The sequence below is a fragment of the Salmo salar genome, chromosome 05 (assembly GCF_965601325.2).
Source record: "Salmo salar chromosome 05, fSalSal1, whole genome shotgun sequence".
Taxonomy (NCBI): Eukaryota; Metazoa; Chordata; class Actinopteri; order Salmoniformes; family Salmonidae; genus Salmo; species Salmo salar.
This window is the reverse complement of record NC_138295.1, coordinates 64,310,696-64,329,084: the sequence shown is the minus strand read 5'-3', so window position 1 is coordinate 64,329,084 and position 18,389 is coordinate 64,310,696. Positions and strand designations below refer to the sequence as shown.

General features: G+C 46.1%; 1 protein-coding gene across 5 annotated transcripts in view; it reads left to right on the top strand.

The window, feature by feature from the left end:
- Positions 1-18,389, top strand: part of LOC106605411 (triple functional domain protein) — a 134,776-nt gene that overhangs the window by 59,419 nt on the left and 56,968 nt on the right. For 4 of the 5 annotated variants that reach the window (XM_014201021.3, XM_014201019.3, XM_014201020.3 and 1 more), the window contains 7 exons: positions 616-1,164; positions 2,110-2,232; positions 9,415-9,606; positions 11,030-11,161; positions 11,367-11,597; positions 13,817-13,939; positions 15,562-15,753. In XM_014201021.3, coding sequence (XP_014056496.1) covers positions 616-1,164; positions 2,110-2,232; positions 9,415-9,606; positions 11,030-11,161; positions 11,367-11,597; positions 13,817-13,939; positions 15,562-15,753 — 1,542 coding nt within the window. Of the gene's footprint in view, positions 1-615; positions 1,165-2,109; positions 2,233-7,088; positions 7,291-9,414; positions 9,607-11,029; positions 11,162-11,366; positions 11,598-13,816; positions 13,940-15,561; positions 15,754-18,389 lie in introns of those variants that run through there. The other variant, XM_045718543.2, reaches the window with a different exon arrangement.

Sequence of the window (18,389 nt, the reverse complement as noted above, 5' to 3'; positions counted from 1 at the left end):
GTGACAGAGAGATTCCCGTGTGGGTAGGAAGCTGGTGCTGTTAAATTTAGTTCTGACCTATTTAGAGTGGAACAAGGATATTTGGGCCTCAGAGAGAGCAGAGTCTCAGTAAAGAGGGCAGTCTGATTAGGGACATCCAGATTGGTGTTAGTCAGAGCCCACTGCTAAAGAATACACAACATACACATGAATGGGCTTTAAAGAGCTGTGGATACTGCATGTGTTGATGTTATCTCATAGGGATTTTATGTGTTATGACTGGTAACATGGCTGCAGCTAAAATTCCTGGAAGGTTTTTGCCCACCTTTTCAAGTGAACATTGGACGTAATAGATCTGTTGTTGACCACTCCTCATAATCCATGTTTAATTATGTTGGTTATAGAATTTTGATAACAGAATCTATTCAACTGGTTTAGTAATATGATAGTCATTAATAATGATATCTGCATCTCAGGCGTCTCATGCATCAGGGTGTAATTTCATTGGGCCTCTCCCATAGAATAAGAATGACGTCTATGTGTCTTAGGATGACATTCTACTTCTCGGATCTCCTTCCATACCTTCCTCACAGACTGCTGTTTATATTAGTGTCTGAACCCTCCCTCTTCCTCCAGACGGTCATGGTGTCTCTCGAGGGCCTGACCAAGGTGGTGGACCCCTCCCAGCTGACGTCAGACTTCGAGGGCAGCCTGGAGTACGACCACGACGAGTGGATCGAGGTGCGCGTGGCCTTCGAGGACTTCGCCGGTGATGCCGCCCGGGCTTTGGCGAGGCAGGAGGAGCTGCAGGAGACCCTGGCGCAGCGTGACCTTCCTCGCGACCTGGAGGGTGCACGGCGCCTCATGGAGGAACACGCCTCGCTCAAGAAGAGGGCCACCAAGGCCTCGGTGGAGGAGTTGGACACACAGGGACGCAGGCTGCTCCAGAGGCTTCAGCAGGGCAGTGTCACCCCTGGAGGCTACACTAACCACGGCGGCGGGGGAACGGATGCTAACGATGGGCTCACAGGCCACCCAGATGCCCACAACCTGGTGCCAAAAGTGAGTGCCCTGCTGGACAAGTTGCATGGCACACGCCAACACCTGCAGCAGCTGTGGCACATGCGCAAGCTGAAACTGGACCAGTGCTTCCAGCTGCGGCTGTTTGAGCAGGATGCAGAGAAGGTATGTTATGAACTAACTACACACTACTTTCACTTTTGTGTTAATAGAACAAGGCTTGTTTCTATTCAAAGGATTCACATTTTGGTCCATATCTCTCATCCTAGCATAACTAGAAAGAAAGCATCCCAAGCTCACCAGTGAAGTCTGGATTTGCACTGAGAATATTACTTCATAGCAAACAGAATGGGATAAGTAGCTGCAGGAGTAATGGTGCTTGTTGTAGTATACTGTAATGGCCCATAGCCTGTCAGTGTGCATAGACCCAGCTACAGTTATATGGATGTCATGCAGCCATCAGCCAGATGGTGATGTGATGCCTCCCTGCTGTGGAAACAAACATGTTTGTCAGTTAGTCAGAGCAAAGCTTTAATTACATCTCCCCACCACCACCTCCTCTTCTTCCTCCTCTTCCTACACCACCACCTCATCCTCTTCCCCTTCCTCCCCAGGCATGTTATTATTGTCCCCGGTTATTAAAGCATGTCTCAGAGGTCAAGTTGAAATGGTTGCTGTCACGCTGAGGTTTCTTGTCATGCTAGCTAGAGGTCACTCCAGGATGATACGAACCTCGACCAGCTGTCTGGCGTTCCCAGTGGCGACATCACGAGTCTAGGCAGTATGACAACATGACACTAGGGTCAGGCTGACACACAGTTCAATACAGTGGAGTGGAGTCATTCCATCTGCCTTCCTGAGTGTCCAAACATCCATGTCCTCAGCCTTTAGCCCAGCGCCACCCCCTCTCTCTCTATGTCTGTCTGTCTGTCTGTCTGTCTGTCTCTCTCTCTCTCTCTCTCTCTCTCTCTCTCTCTCTCTCTCTCTCTCTCACCCCCCCAGAGCTGTAAGATACAATACCTGCTAATAGAGATCTTCTTCTGTGTGCTTGTGCCTGCCTGCGTGCGTGTTTGTGTGCCCATGGCTGTGTGTGTATCGCTCCGTCCACAGATGTTTGACTGGATCATGCACAACAAGGGCCTGTTCCTGACCAGCTACACAGAGATAGGAGGGAACCACCAGCATGCCGGGGAGCTGCAGACCCAGCACAACCACTTTGCCATGAACTGTATGGTAAGAATACACTCTTCTACATTACTGATTGACTCAGTGGTTTAACCCAATGACCATAAACTACTGTACCCCTCAGCTTTGTGTTCAAATACATTGAAGCTTATTGATAGTCATCTATAGCATATTTATAGTCATCTATACCTTATTTATAGTCATCTATAGCTTAATTATAGTCACTTTAAAAGGGCCACATAATGATGGGTTAAACTAAACAGTCCTCCCAGTAGCTACCACATGCAGTGTGAGGTTGAGACAAGCCGTCCATCTCCTGCATGTGTGTGTTTGTTTGTGTGTGTCTGTCTGTATGTGTGTGCTGACTGCCTGCAGGGTTAAAAGGCCCTAGCTGTGTTCTGTAGGGGAAGATGATGAATCACTTGGTCTCCCTGCCCTCTCGCCCTCCACTCGTCCTTGCCCTCTCCTGTGCCTTGCCCTGGCTGTCAGTAGTCAGTACAGGGCCCTAGCTCCGGCCCCCATCTACTCTCTGCTGCTCATGGGACCAACAAGGGAAAAATGAGGGCATGAATTGAAGCCCTAGATTTTTGTTGTACTGTATTTTTGTGATTCTCTAGATCAGGGATCATCAGCTAGATTCAGCCGCAGGCCGATTTTTCTCTTGAGCGGATGGTCATGGGGCCAGAACATACAGTAGTTACAAATACTTTCTACACTACAAATTGACCGCAAGAAGCCCAAACAGATATCATTTTTGACTAAAACATAATAATTTCAAACCTTGCTTACATTTGTATATGATCACATCTCTCTATTATGCATGGAAATACTTGGGAACAGATTTCCTCAATTAAAATCACTTGGAACTAATTTCGTGGTGTTTTTGCAGTTTTTTATGTCTTAAAATTAATTCAGCCTGCAGGCTGCCAGTTGGGGAACCTAGCTCTAGATTGTATGGTGGTCTAATACTGTAAAGTATATTTACACTAAGTTGCAGTGCTCTTTCTGTATGACATTGTTTCCTTAGACGTATTCATCTATACCAGGGGTTCCCAAACCTCCCCCCGTCCCCGTCCCCCTGTCCCCCCGTCCTGCATTGGGGAACATCTACCACCTGTGCGCGCACCATGTCTATTTCTATGATGGAGTGAATTTTTAGCTTTAAAGCTTATTTCCTGCAATTCTACTTGCAGTTTTTGTACCGACGTACGCTGAGAGTTGGGAAGCAAGTTCAGGGAGTGAGTGTTTTAATAAATAAACGGAACAAGAAACTCGAACAGCACACAGACATGAAACAGAAACAATGACGCCTGGGGAAGGAACCAAAGGAAGTGACATATAATAGGGCAGGTAATCAAGGAGGGGATGGAGTCCAGGTGCGTGTCATAATGCGTGTAACGATGGTGACAGGTGTGCGCCATAACGAGCAGCCTGGTGACCTAGAGGCTGGAGAGGGAGCACATTTTATAGCAATTCTATACATTTTGCCATGTCTAATGTGTATTCATGTGATATTTGAGTAACCAAAACATTACAACAATATCTATGGGCTAAAAAAACTAAATATAAAAACGTAGACATGGGCTAGTTGATCTGGACATTTCTGACAAGTTATAAATAACTCTCTAAGGTCTGCAATGACTGACTTGTCAAGAAGAACTGATGATGCACTACCCAATTTCCAAATGGCACCTTAAATCTGGACTGAGTTCCTTAAAAAAATATTTGTATTTGTATATTTGACTCCTCGTCCAACAGTTTGGGAACCACTTCTCCATACAATTAACTGTTATCCTCTTATCATTTAGTATGATCTTGCTTGTAAGAGGTTTATCGAGTTATTTTGTGCTGAGCCAGCCTAGCTTGTTTTGAGAAGCTGACAGACAGGCCCCATTGAGGCAGGGGGATCACCCAGACCTAGACCCAGCCCTGGTCACAGTCACACAGGCATTATTGTGCATGACTTAGCCATCAGTGTGCAGTGTCAACAACAGGCAGGGGGACTCTGGAACAGAGGGACTGACGCCTCCTTTTCCCCAGGATGCCATGCTTCCTGTTGACTAGAAAGACTGTGTGACTACCAGGCTCATATTTGGGAGGTAGAGCTAGTTGCTGAATATGATACTGTGAGGGTAAAATGTGTGTGTGTGCGTGTGTTTGAAAGGGCAGATTAATCACAATGAAAGCATCATGGACAGCAGCAGTATTAATCACAATGTGTTAATGTGTTCACTGTTGTGATAAATATGCTTTTTGCCACCTTGAGTAAATATCCCAAAATCCCCGATTCCCCAACTAGACTAGAGTTCAGCCATTTAGGCTGGGGCTGATGATGATCATCTATGATTATGTCATTTGTAATATGCAAATGGAAGTATGGAGATGTGATGGTGGTCTGCCCCCTATGGGGGTGTTGTGACATTACACTCTATGGTTTCCCTTTGGGGAGGAACGTGCCCTTGACTATTGACAGAAATTCAAAACTAGTTCAATAGAAAAGCAGATGGCAATCCGAGAGCGACAGAATGGAAGCCTGTTTGAAATACATAATGGAAATGGTAATGCTGGAATGGACATGTGATGTCATTGTGGCCTAGTCTCCTAGCGTCTCCTCTCTGTGTGAATATTAAAACAAGGTAAATATGAAATAAAAAATAGCCTTTCAGTCGTGTTCCTCATTTTGGAGAATGCCAGCGAGTAACCCTAGGATCTTCCTGTTCAAGACATTCTCTTCCCTCACCCTCTCAGAGTCTCTGGGCCTAGGTCTGTGTCCCAAATGGCACCCTATTCCCTACATAGTGCACTACATATGACTAGAGCCATGTGGGCTCAGGACAAAAGTAGTACACTATATAGGGAATAGAGTGCCATTTGGGATGCAGACTTGGGTTATTGGCGTATGCCAAGCCCTCCATTACTGTGTCAGTCTCATTGATTAGTTCTTCCTGTTCCATCCTGATCCTATCTCCTATCTGTAATGTTGCCTGTTTGTTTACACCGAAAACACAATGGAAACACTATCATTATCATGTTCACATGTGTCACTATACACCCGGTGTCGGACCAGTCCCTGTGGCGTAGACAAATAACTCTTGATTGCATTTGTTTTGAATTCCCCAAGTCTGGGATGTGGAGATGGAAAGCAGCCACACTTCATATCTTTGCCATGCAAAAATGGGCTTTGTGACAGCAGTATAAGTGCCAGTATTTTCCTCTGTGGAGTGGACCCTCCCTGCTCTAAGTGCTCAGTATATGTGATGCTTGAGAGACAGAGGAATGTTCTGTGGTATGCTGCTGTGTGGGTAAGCCTTGGTGGTGTATGTAATGTGATCAGTCAATGGATACTATGCAGAGGTCTGACCCAGTGTTTACTTTCCCTTTAACCCGGGTCCTCCAGGAGTTTTACATTAGGCCTGCGCTCTGTCTAGCTCCCCCTGGCTAAGATACCATGCTGTCTGTCGTTTACATCCAGGAATGAAGCCATGTAGTGAAGAGAGGCTGTTATTTAGCCTCACATTTTAATGCTTCACAGATGTCGTCAGAGTCAGAGGCGTTTGTCGTTTTTCAGGAGGGCAGATGTCTTTATCTAGCCCAGCCCTGTGTGTGTCCGCTTGTGGTGTTCACAACTCTCATCAGTTTAAAAAGTGTTTACAGACAGACAGAGATGTTGAACATTGGTCCATTGATATTCCCCTGCTATGGATTAGTATAATGAGGATTCACCCACCTCTGTTTCGGAGCACACTGCGGTGCTGTGTGATTCATTAAAGCCTCTCATTTAGATAAAAACCAGGCTACAAAAACCTGTAATTGTTTCAGCCAGGGGTAATTGAATGCTAACAGTCCTGCATGTAAAACTGAATAATGAATTTGTGTTTGCTGATCTATGTCTATCTTGCCACAACAGCATTGTGGACCAAAATGAAAGGGACATGGTGTTGTTTTGGTGTGTGAGTAGTAGGATGACGCTGACAGCGCCAGGGAGGGTATCGATCCTTAACCGACAGACGCTAATTACCCAGCATGCCGTAGATCTCTACAGCAGGCAGCGAGAGCTCATCAACTGTGTGTGTGTGTGTGTCTACAGCTGGCAGCGAGAGCTCGTCTCCCATAAACACCTCATTAAACCATTGGGATAACGTTGTAGCTCTGACCACATGAAAGAGGAAGCCTACTAAAAGGGCTTCTCAAGCAGGGGAAGCTTGGCCATTGTTGAGCTGTACTAGATCCAGTAGGACTCGAAAGTAATGACCACTGTTTTAGTACAACACAGCCTGTGTGTGACTGTAGACACTAGATCCCCCTATTCACTTTTCTCTGGATTGGAAGTTGTACTACTACAATCAAACCCATCCAAAGTGTTCCGTTTTGAGCAGCAGGCAGGCAGTGAGCGGTGTAGCCTTAAGCCCTGTGTGATTATCACTGTGATATGGGTGATAAAGGAGAGGGAGAAACTCATGACCCGTGACTGAACCTCCTTTCTGTCTGGGTGGATCTCCTGCTATGCACTCCCTTATCCTCACCTCCCCTTCTTTCTCCCCACCCAGCCACACACAGTGTTGTGGGTGTCCGTCGGGACTGGCTGGAGCTGGCTGAGTGGAAGCATGTGGACATGTGGTCAGACTAGAGGGACTTCCTCCTCTCACCCGGGTATAGCACCTCCGCTCCGCTCGCTACGCTTCACAGGATAACTAGCATCAGCTGCACACTCACAGTCACTTCCTTAAGCTTTTGATTGGCTGTGTTTGTTGGTTCAGCAGTTGGGTGACCATTTTGAAATGTTGTAACATGTAATTTACCATGAATCTCAAGTGTTTTTTTACTTCACTGAAAATGCAAAATATTTTTTTATTTTGACTTCACTGATATTCTCAATTCTGGACACATTTTTGGCTAGACCATTCGATGTATTTTCTCAACAGGATGCAGCTTTGTTTGGTTTCACAACACAGGCACTTAGCACTATGGTAGTAGTCCCCTTATTGGCTGTTTCAGTTTACCTCCCCTCTGTTGACAGTTTACCTCCCCTCTGTTCACTGTCACGTAAGAGAGTGGAGGCCGAGTCTAGCTGGTGTTTTTGTTTGGACTGGAGGGGTTCTCTTCTCAGTAAGTAATAGTCTCTCTGGGTGTTTGTGTTTGATTTGGACTGGGTTGTGTGTGTGTGTGTGTGTGTGTGTGTGTGTACAGTAGGTTGTGTGTGTGTACAGTAGGTTGTGTTGTGTGTGTCCTGTGTTAACTTCTCACCAGCCTCCCAAGCCCTTACTATGGATGTAGGCACTCCTGTGGCTGGGTCTGTAGCCATGGACCACCCTGTGTTGATCTATGTCTTTCTAACCCTCCCTCACTCTGTCTGTCTGTCTGTCTGTCTGTCTGTCTGTCTGTCTGTCTGTCTGTCTGTCTGTCTGTCTGTCTGTCTGTCTGTCTGTCTGTCTGTCTGTCTGTCTGTCTGTCTGTCTGCCGGTCTGTGTTTCTGTCAACTTCTCTCTCTGTCTCTGTCTGTCTTTATGCTTGTCTGTCTACCGCCCATCTCTGTCTCCCTCCCTCCCTCCTCCCTTCCTGCCTGTCTGTGACTCCCTCCCTGTCGCCCTCCGTCTCTGTCTGTCTGTCACTCTGTCTGTCACTCTGTCTGTCTGTCTGTCTGTCTGTCTGTCTGTCTGTCTGTCTGTCTGTCTGTCTGTCTGTCTGTCTGTCTGTCTGTCTGTCTGTCTGTCTGTCTGTCTGTCTGTCTGTCTGTCTGTCTGTCTGTCTGTCTCTCCTACTCGATCTATCTCTGTCTTTCTCCCTCCTTCCCCCCTCCCTCCCTGCCTCCCTCTGTCTATGTAAATATTGGTAACACTTTACCCCCCTCTCCTTACAGAATGTCTGTCATGTCCCCTCCCTCTCCTTACAGAATGTCTATCATGTCCCCTCCCTCTCCTTACAGAATGTCTATCATGTCCCCTCCCTCTCCTTACAGAATGTCTGTCATGTCCCCTCCCTCTCCTTACAGAATGTCTGTCATGTCCCCTCCCTCTCCTTACAGAATGTCTATCATGTCCCCTCCCTCTCCTTACAGAATGTCTATCATGTCCCCTCCCTCTCCTTACAGAATGTCTGTCATGTCCCCTCCCTCTCCTTACAGAATGTCTATCATGTCCCCTCCCTCTCCTTACAGCATTTCTGTCATGTCCCCTCCCTCTCCTTACAGAATGTCTATCATGTCCCCTCCCTCTCCTTACAGAATGTCTATCATGTCCCCTCCCTCTCCTTACAGAATGTCTATCATGTGCCCTCCCTCTCCTTACAGAATGTATGTCATGTCCCCTCCCTCTCCTTACAGAATGTATGTCATGTCCCCTCCCTCTCCTTACAGAATGTCTGTCATGTCCCCTCCCTCTCCTTACAGAATGTCTATCATGTCCCCTCCCTCTCCTTACAGAATGTCTATCATGTCCCCTCCCTCTCCTTACAGAATGTCTATCATGTCCCCTCCCTCTCCTTACAGAATGTCTATCATGTCCCCTCCCTCTCCTTACAGAATGTCTATCATGTCCCCTCCCTCTCCTTACAGAATGTCTATCATGTCCCCTCCCTCTCCTTATAGAATGTCTATCATGTCCCCTCCCTCTCCTTACAGAATGTCTATCATTTCCCCTCCCTCTCCTTACAGAATGTCTATCATGTCCCCTCCCTCTCCTTACAGAATGTCTATCATGTCCCCTCCCTCTCCTTACAGAATGTCTATCATGTCCCCTCCCTCTCCTTACAGAATGTCTATCATGTCCCCTCCCTCTCCTTACAGAATGTCTATCATGTCCCCTCCCTCTCCTTACAGAATGTCTATCATGTCCCCTCCCTCTCCTTACAGAATGTCTGTCATGTCCCCTCCCTCTCCTTACAGAATGTCTGTCATGTCCCCTCCCTCTCCTTACAGAATGTCTGTCATGTCCCCTCCCTCTCCTTACAGAATGTCTATCATGTCCCCTCCCTCTCCTTACAGAATGTCTGTCATGTCCCCTCCCTCTCCTTACAGAATGTCTGTGTAACTATTAACCTTGTCATGTCTTCTCCACTCTTACAGAATATCTAATATGTCTCCTCCACTCTCCTTCCAGAATGTCTAATATGTCTCTTCCACTCTCCTTCCAGAATATCTAATATGTCTCCTCCACTCTCCTTCCAGAATGTCTAATATGTCTCCTCCACTCTCCTTCCAGAATATCTAATATGTCTCCTCCACTCTCCTTCCAGAATGTCTATGTAAATATCAACCGCATCATGTCTGTGGGGAACCGGCTGTTGGAGTCTGGTCACTACGCGTCGCAGCAGATCCAGCAGATCTCAGGTCAGTTGGAGCAGGAGTGGAAGGCCTTCGCTGCTGCCTTGGACGAACGCTCCACCCTACTGGAGATGTCTGCTGCCTTCCACCTGAAGGTTGACCAGGTGAGGAGGAAGCACACACACACTTACACACACACACACACACAACAACAACACTCGCACACACACATTGGGATTTTCCAGATTGAACAGGAAAGGGCCAAAACACTCTGACCCTCTAGTACCTGTTCCAGCGGTGTGCTCCTACAGAGACCCACACTCTTGTTATTTTCCTCTCTCTTTACCTCTCTCTGCCTCGATTTGCTCCCCCTCCTTTCTCTGTCTTTCATCACTTAAGCTTTTTCTTCCCTTCTGTCTTCCTTTCTCCTCCTCCCTCTCTGCCTTCTTCTCTCTTCACCTCTATTGTAGTGCATGAGGTCAGGTTGAAACCAGATGTCCAGAGTAGCAGGGTGGGCGGTATTGTTATAGACTACAGGTTTGTGTACCCTACTATCCCCAAGGATTTAAAGCTACTCCATAGATTGAATCTTCCCCTGCTTTGGTAGAGGCTGTATTGTAAGCCCATTTTCTGTATGGACTTGTTGTTGTCATGTGTTTTCCTACAAACTGATTCATGTGGAGGTGTCGTATCTGATGTTTGGTTGTGTGCGGTTGGCATGTGAAGCTAAGTTTGAGTTCTGTGCGCGTGTGTGTCTGTGTTTCTTTACCATGGTTCTAGTGAAGCTGTGGTAAACGGAGACCTCTCTGTCAGTCTGGGGACGAAGGGGGGGATGGTTGAGGAGAAACACAAAGAGAGAGAGAGAGAGAGACGCACACTGACGTTTTTTTATGAGATGATGCCTATGTCTTTTATCTTCATCCCTCCATTTCTAGAATAATCACTTGTTTTGTATCATTATTCTCCTGAAGTGCATCTACTTTCTGTTCTACTTTCCTCTCCTCCTCTCCCTGGCCAGCTCCCACAGGAACAGATGAAAATAGTCCCTATCTCTTAATGGCATTGTAGTACGCTGCTGGGATGATGCAGAGCTAATAATAATGCTAGCTAGGGCCGCCTGCAAGGCAATGTGTTGCTTTTGTCCCCTGCCATGAATGTGTAGTTGACTGATATACGTGACAGACAGACAGGCAGACAGAAAGGGAGGCAGACAGACGGAGACAGAGAGGGAGGGTTATAAACACATAGACAGACACGAGGACAAGTATAAGTATTTTTCAATGCCTGTTTTTGGTCTGTACACATTTTTGTATTTTAGAACTGTGGTAGAATGATTGCACATACAAATGCTGTGGTACATTTAGGTAGTCATGACGTTATTTAATCCTTCTAAAATAGAAAAGTGTTCAAGTAGTAGAACTAATGTGCTGTTTAGAATTAGCATAATATACCTTTAACCTTCTATAGGTTTTGGTCTCTTTACTTTCTGTACCACACACCACCATGTACACACACCCTTGTGATTACCATTATAATGTGTGATTGTGTGTGTGTGTGTGTGTGTGTGTGTGTGTGTGTCTCCTCCAGTACATGGGTAATGTGGAGCCGTGGTGTAAGGCGTGTGGAGAAGGAGACCTGCCCTCTGAGCTACAGGACTTGGAGGACACCATCCACCATCACACAGGACTCTATGAGCACATCACCACTGCCTACTCTGAGGTACTGTGGGGCCTGCAGTCACTAAACATTCTAGGGACTAGTCGGTCATTAGCACTTTTTGTGCTTTAAAGTAAAATAAATAGCATCTGCAACATGCACTAAAGAAATCCTGCATAATTCCAATTCAGTTGTGTTTTCAAAGTTCATTGTCAACCTTTTCCCCACCTCACCTGGGATCTCTCCTATCTTCTCCTTTCCTCTCCAGGTGAGCCAAGACGGGAAGTCCCTATTGGACAAGCTGCAGCGGCCCCTGACCCCGGGCAGTGCTGATTCGCTGACGGCCTCGGCCAACTACTCCAAGGCGGTGCACCACGTACTGGACATCATCCACGAGGTGCTACACCACCAGAGACAACTGGAAAACATCTGGCAACACCGCAAGGTCCGGCTGCACCAGCGCCTGCAGCTCTGTGTCTTCCAACAGGACGTCCAGCAGGTACACACGCTGAGGAAGACGCAGGCACACACACACACACACAACAACACATACACCACACACACACACACAACAACACATACACCTCACACACACACACACACACACAACAACACATACACACTCACACCTTACACACACACACACACACACAGACACACACACACACAACAACACATACACCACACACACACACACACAACAACACATACACCACACACACACACACACAACAACACATACACCACACACACACACACATACACCACACACACACACACACACAACAACACATACACCACACACACACACACACAACAACACATACACCACACACACACACACACAACAACACATACACCACACACACACACACACAACAACACATACACCACACACACACACACACAACAACACATACACCACACACACACACACACAACAACACATACACCACACACACACACACACAACAACACATACACCACACACACACAACAACACATACACCACACACACACACACACAACAACACATACACCACACACACACAACAACACATACACCACACACACACACACACACACAACAACACATACACCACACACACACACACACAACAACACATACACCACACACACACAACAACACATACACAACAACACATACACCACACACACACAACAACACATACACCACACACACACAACAACACATACACCACACACACACAACAACACATACACCACACACACACACACACAACACATACACCACACACACACCTCACACACAAACGAACATACAGAATGCATAATACACAGACACCTTACCATCATTGTCAGAGACCACTATACTTATTGTAGTGTTTTATTCATATAAAACCTGATTTTCATGCATGTTCAAAACTAAAGAGAACTGTGTTGTAATTTTGCGGGGTACATTTATCCATCTCCACTTTCTTCAAAGTGTTTTCAGTGGCTCCTGGGGGTTTCTGAGTGAAAACATATCTGTGTGAGGGGCTGACAGACCCTTGTGATTAGGACTGAGCTGGTTTCTACTTCTCTGTGCCCTGTGGACATGCTCGCTATTCTCTGTATCTCTCTCTCTGTTTCTCTCTCTCTCCTGATATGTACTAGTTGCCATGGTAATCCAATTTACTGCCACATAATGTGTTGCGTGTTCCATATGTCCCATAGAATGATTCGCTCTAAGAGGAGAGACCTTGAAAAACCACAATCAAAATCCTGTTTATTCTTCTATTCAGCAATAATAGTGAGATGAGGCAGCTGGCGACCCATCTGTTCAATAAATAATAAGGCCGTTATTAACTGAGATATATTATCACAGTCCATAGAAAGGCTGACACGTTGGTCTGTAGTGGATTATGGATTTCTTCATCCATGTTTCCTTATTAAAAGTACCAGGCTGTGTCCCAAATGACACCCTATTCCCTATATAGTGCACTACTTTTGACCAAAACCTTATGGACTAGGAATAGGGGGCCATTTGAGACGCAGGCCCAGACTTGGCACAGTGATGCAGAGCAGAGGGTAGAGGGTGGGTCTGAACTGGGAAGGCATTATGTTATGGCAGTAGCCTTGGACAGAACAGGGCCATCTATAGAGCTGTCCCAGACACAGTTTGTCAAGCTAAAAGTCCCAAAGCTCCCCCTTGTGGCGCAGCACATCAGATCAGCACATACATACCAATAACATCCCTGTTCATAGGGTAGTAGTCACCACACCTGGGTTCAAATAGTATCTGTTTTCTTGCAAATGCTTCAAGCATTTAATTGAGCCTGCATGCAGTGCTGGGTGTGCAATTTTGGGACTAGCCTATTTAATTGGTTCCATTGTAGCCAGGCAGGCTCAATCAAACGCTCAACATATCTGATTCCAAGTAGCGACTATTCTAAGGCCTATCACTGTACACAGATGTTGTGATCGAGCATGTGCTATATCACTCTAGTGTCCTAATAACAGCCTTTATTAGACAGGGCTCTGGCAAACCCTCTCTGTACCGGGGGTATTTCAGTCTCTCACTCTCTTGCCCGTGTGTGTGTGTGTGTGTGTGTGTGTGTGTGTGTGTGTGTGTGTGTGTGTGTGTGTGTGTGTGTGTGTGTGTGTGTGTGTGTGTGTGTGTGTGTGTGTGTGTGTGTGTGTGTGTGTGTGTGTGTGTGTGTGTGTGTGTGTGTGTGTGTGTGTGTGTGTGTGCAGGTGCTGGACTGGATAGAGAACCATGGTGAAGCCTTCCTCAGTAAGCATACAGGAGTGGGGAAGTCCCTACACAGAGCTCGGGCCCTGCAGAAGAGACATGAGGACTTTGAGGAGGTGGCCCAAGTAAGCTGGGACACACACACACAGAAAAATAGTATTATAGTTTGTGAACTTATTCCTTTATATATTATTAGCCATATGTTCATTAACTCACCAAAAAAAGAAACGTCCTCTCACTGTCAACTGCGTTTATTTTCAGCAAACTGTAAATATTTCTGTGAACATAACAAGATTCAATAACCGAGACATAACCTGAACAAGTTCCACAGACATGTGACTAACAGAAATGGAATAATGTGTCCCTGAACAAAGGGGGGGTCAAAATCACAAGTAACAGTCACTATCTGGTGTGGCCACCAGCTGCATTAAGTACTGCAGTGCATCTCCTCCTCGTGGACTGCACCAGATTTGCCAGTTCTTGCAGTGAGATGTTACCCCACTCTTCCACCAAGACACCTGCAAGTTCCCGGACATTTCTGGTGGGGAATGGCCCTAGCCCTCACCCTCCGATCAAACAGGTCCCAGACGTGCTCAATGGGATTGAGATCCTGGCTCTTCGCTGGCCATGGCAGAACACTGAGATTCCTGTCTTGCAGGAAATCACGCACAGAACAAGCAGTATGGCTGGTGGCATTGTCATGCTGGAGGGTCATGTCAGGATGAGCCTGCAGGAAGGGTACCACATGAGGGAGGAGGATGTCTTCCCTGTTAACGCACAGCATTGAGATTGCCTGCAATGACAACAAGCTCAGTCCGATGATGCTGTGACACACCGCCGCAGACCATGACGGACCCTCCACCTCCAAATCGATCCCGCTCCAGAGTACAGGCCTCGGTGTAACACTCATTCTTTCGACGATAAACGCGAATCTGACCATCACCCCCGGTTGAGACAAAACCGCAACTCATCAGCGAAGAGCACTTTTTGCCAGTCCTGCCTGGTCCAGCGACGGTGGGTTTGTGCCCATAGGTGACGTTGTTGCCGGTGATGTCTGGTGAGGACCTGCCTTACAACAGGCCTACAAGCCTTCAGTCCAGCCTCTCTCAGCCTATTGCGGACAGTCTGAGCACTGATGGAGGGATTGTACGTTCCTGGTGTAACTCGAGCAGTTGTTGTTGCCATCCTGTACCTGTCCCGCAGGTGTGATGTTTGGACATACCGATCCTGTGCAAGTGTTGTTACACGTGGTCTGCCACTGCGAGGCCGATCAGCTGTCCGTCCTGTCTCCCTGTAGCACTGTCTTAGGCGTCTCACAGTACGGACATTGCAATTTATTGCCCTGGCCACATCTGCAGTCCTCATGCCTCCTTGCTGCATGCCTAAGGCATGTTCACGCAGATGAGCAGGGACCCTGGGCATCTTTCTTTTAGTGTTTTTCAGAGTCAGTAGAAAGGCTTCTTAACTGTCCTAGGTTTTCATAACTGTGACCTTAATTGCCTACCGTCTGTAAGTTGTTAGTGTCTTAACAACCGCTCCACAGGTGCATGTTCATTAATTGTTTATGCATGGGAAACAGTGTTTAAACCCTTTACAATGAAGATCTATCTGTGAAGGTATTTGGATTTTTACGAATTATCTTTGAAAGACAGGGTCCTGAAAAAGGGACGTTCCTTTTTTGCTGAGTTTATAATTACCTGTAATGTGGCAGTCCACATAATGTCTCTTCTAATGTCCCCCTGTCCAGAACACCTATACTAACGCTGACAAGCTGCTGGAGGCAGCAGAGCAGCTGGCCCAGACAGGAGAATGTGATCCAGAGGAGATTTACCAGGCAGCCCACCAGCTAGAGGACCGCATCCAGGACTTTGTACGTCGCGTGGAGCAACGTAAGGTCCTCCTGGACATGTCTGTGGCCTTCCATACTCACGTCAAAGAGGTACGAGCCTGGGTCCCCTTATAGGCTTATACAGTAGATCTGTACTTGTTGAAAAAACTGTACTAATGAAAGTTATTGTTGTATTCGATCTATAGTATGTCTCTAGTCAGGGCTATGGCTCAGAGTCTACTAAATTGCACGAATCTGAGTGTGAAATGACTTTAAACCCTTTTAACTATTAAAGAAAGTTGTGTGTATTGAGACCTGCCAGCTAGCTGTTGTAATATTGATACCCCTCTGGAGGTGGTAATGACATCTGGTGTAGATGTTCTCATGGTAGGGCTGTGTGAGGGTTCTCCCCTGTTCACCCTGAGGAAAGTTTAAGTTCAACCTTTAAAGGAGTTCAACCTCCCCCCTCGCCACAGCCCAGTTAATGTTGTGAAAGAGATGACAGCCAGCCAGGGTAGTAAGAGGTACAGGAGTTTAGTGGCATGAAGAATTTATTACATCACTACTGACACACAACACACCGCCCACACACTGAAGAGTAGAATTGTGAGTGTGTGTGCTTGCGTGCATTATATTGTATTTATACAACGGGTGGGTCTAATCCTGAATGCTGATTGGTTAAAACCGCATTCCAGCCAGTGTCTTTTCCATAAGACCACCGGCTAAATCTATTACGATAAAATGCCTAATTACTCTGTTCCATCTGACTGCGCAATCCACTGTCTCATCAGCCCAGCCAGGCAATTTATTAAATTGATCTCCACTATAAAAAGCATCTAGACATTATCTCACATTTCTTTTATACTAACATTTAGTTTTCAACAGAGGAGATTTGTATAAATCTTGTTGTATGTCTCTCCGACATTTGCAACATTGTTTACATTTTGAAATTCGATCTCCTACTGTCACATAGTAATGAAGGTGTCGGGAGTCGAGTGTTGGGATGAGACAGACAGGCAACTTTTTTCAGACAGTCGAAATCATGAATCGGCATAAATTGTATGGACATATACAAAGAAATATCAATAGAAAACAGGTCAAACGAAATGAAGTGCAGCAACTTTGCAGTCTTTCCAGCTTCAGTTTGAAGGGATTGTGTTAGCTGTGTTGTAGGCTAGCTCCTCTGAACAACAGTGTCCTGACGAGAGAGCACACCTTCTATGCTAGGTGAAATCACACACCATCAAATCAAATCAAATCAAATTGTATTGGTCACATACTCATGGTTAGCAGATGTTAATGTGAGTGTAGCAAAATGCTTGTGCTTCTAGTTCCGACTGTGCAGTAATATCTAACAAGTAATCTAACAATTTCACAACAACTACCTTATATACATACACAAGTGTAATGGAATGAATAAGAATATGTACATATAAATATATGGATGAGCGATGGCTGTGCGGCATAGGCAAGATGCAGTAGATGGTATAGAGTACAGTATATACATATGAGACGAGTGATGTAGGGTATGTAAACATTATATAAAGTGTAATTGTTTAAAGTGACTAGTGATATATTTATTACATCCAATTTTTAATTATTAAAGTGGCTAGAGATTTGAGTCAGTATGTTGGCAGCAGCCACTCAATGTTAGTGATGGCTGTTTAACAGTATGATGGCCTTGAAATAGAAGCTGTTTTTCAGCCTCTCGGTTCCAGCTTTGATGCACCTGTACTGACCTCGCCTTCTGGATGATAGTGGGGTGAACTGGCAGTGGCTCGGGTGGTCGTTGTCCTTGATGATCTTTTTGGCCTTCTGTGACATCGGGTGGTGTAGGTGTCCTGGAGGGCAGGTAGTTTGCTCCCAGTGATGTGTTGTGCAGACCTCACTACCCTCTGGAGAGCCTTACTGTTGTGGGCGGAGCAGTTGCCGTACCAGGCGGTGATACAGCCCGACAGGATACTCTCGATTGTGCATCTGTAAAAGTTTGTGAGTGTTTTGGGTGACAAGCCACATTTCTTCAGCCTCCTGACGTTGAAGAGGAGCTGTTGTGCCTTCTTCACCACACTGTCTGTGTGGGTGGACCATTTCAGTTTGTCTGTGATGTGTACGCCGAGTTACTTAAACCTTTCCACCTTCTCCACTACTGTCCAGTCGATGTGGATAGGGGGGTGCTCCCTCTGCTGTTTCCTGAATAAAACGATCATCTCCTTTGTTTTGTTGACATTGAGTGTGAGGTTATTTTCCTGACACCACACTCCGACACCACACTCATTAGCTCATTGTTATGGATGTGTCCAAATAAATGTCACTAGGAAATAGCTTAAACAAATGCAAATGCAGCTACTTTGTTGTTATTCTGGCTGCACTGTGTGATGTGACTGTAAGTTAGCCGTTATTGGCTAGCTAGCAAGCAAGGCATAAGAATGTTGCCAGCCAGTATGGCAATGGAACGTTTAGAACAAACGACTGGGTCGCGTCCATGGATACAGAACAAAAAGACTTAAAACTTCTTTGGGATCGGTGTCCCGTCCACGTGGCGGTTGACCTAATGTAGGCTAATGTGATTTGCATGAGGTTATAAGTAACAAGAACATTTCCCAGGACATCGACATATCTGCTATTGGCAGAAAGCTTAAATTCTTGTTAATCTAACTGCACTGTCCAATTTACAGTAGCTATTACAGTGAAAGAATACCATGCTATTGTTTGATGAGAGTGCAGAATTTTGAACATGAAAAGTTATT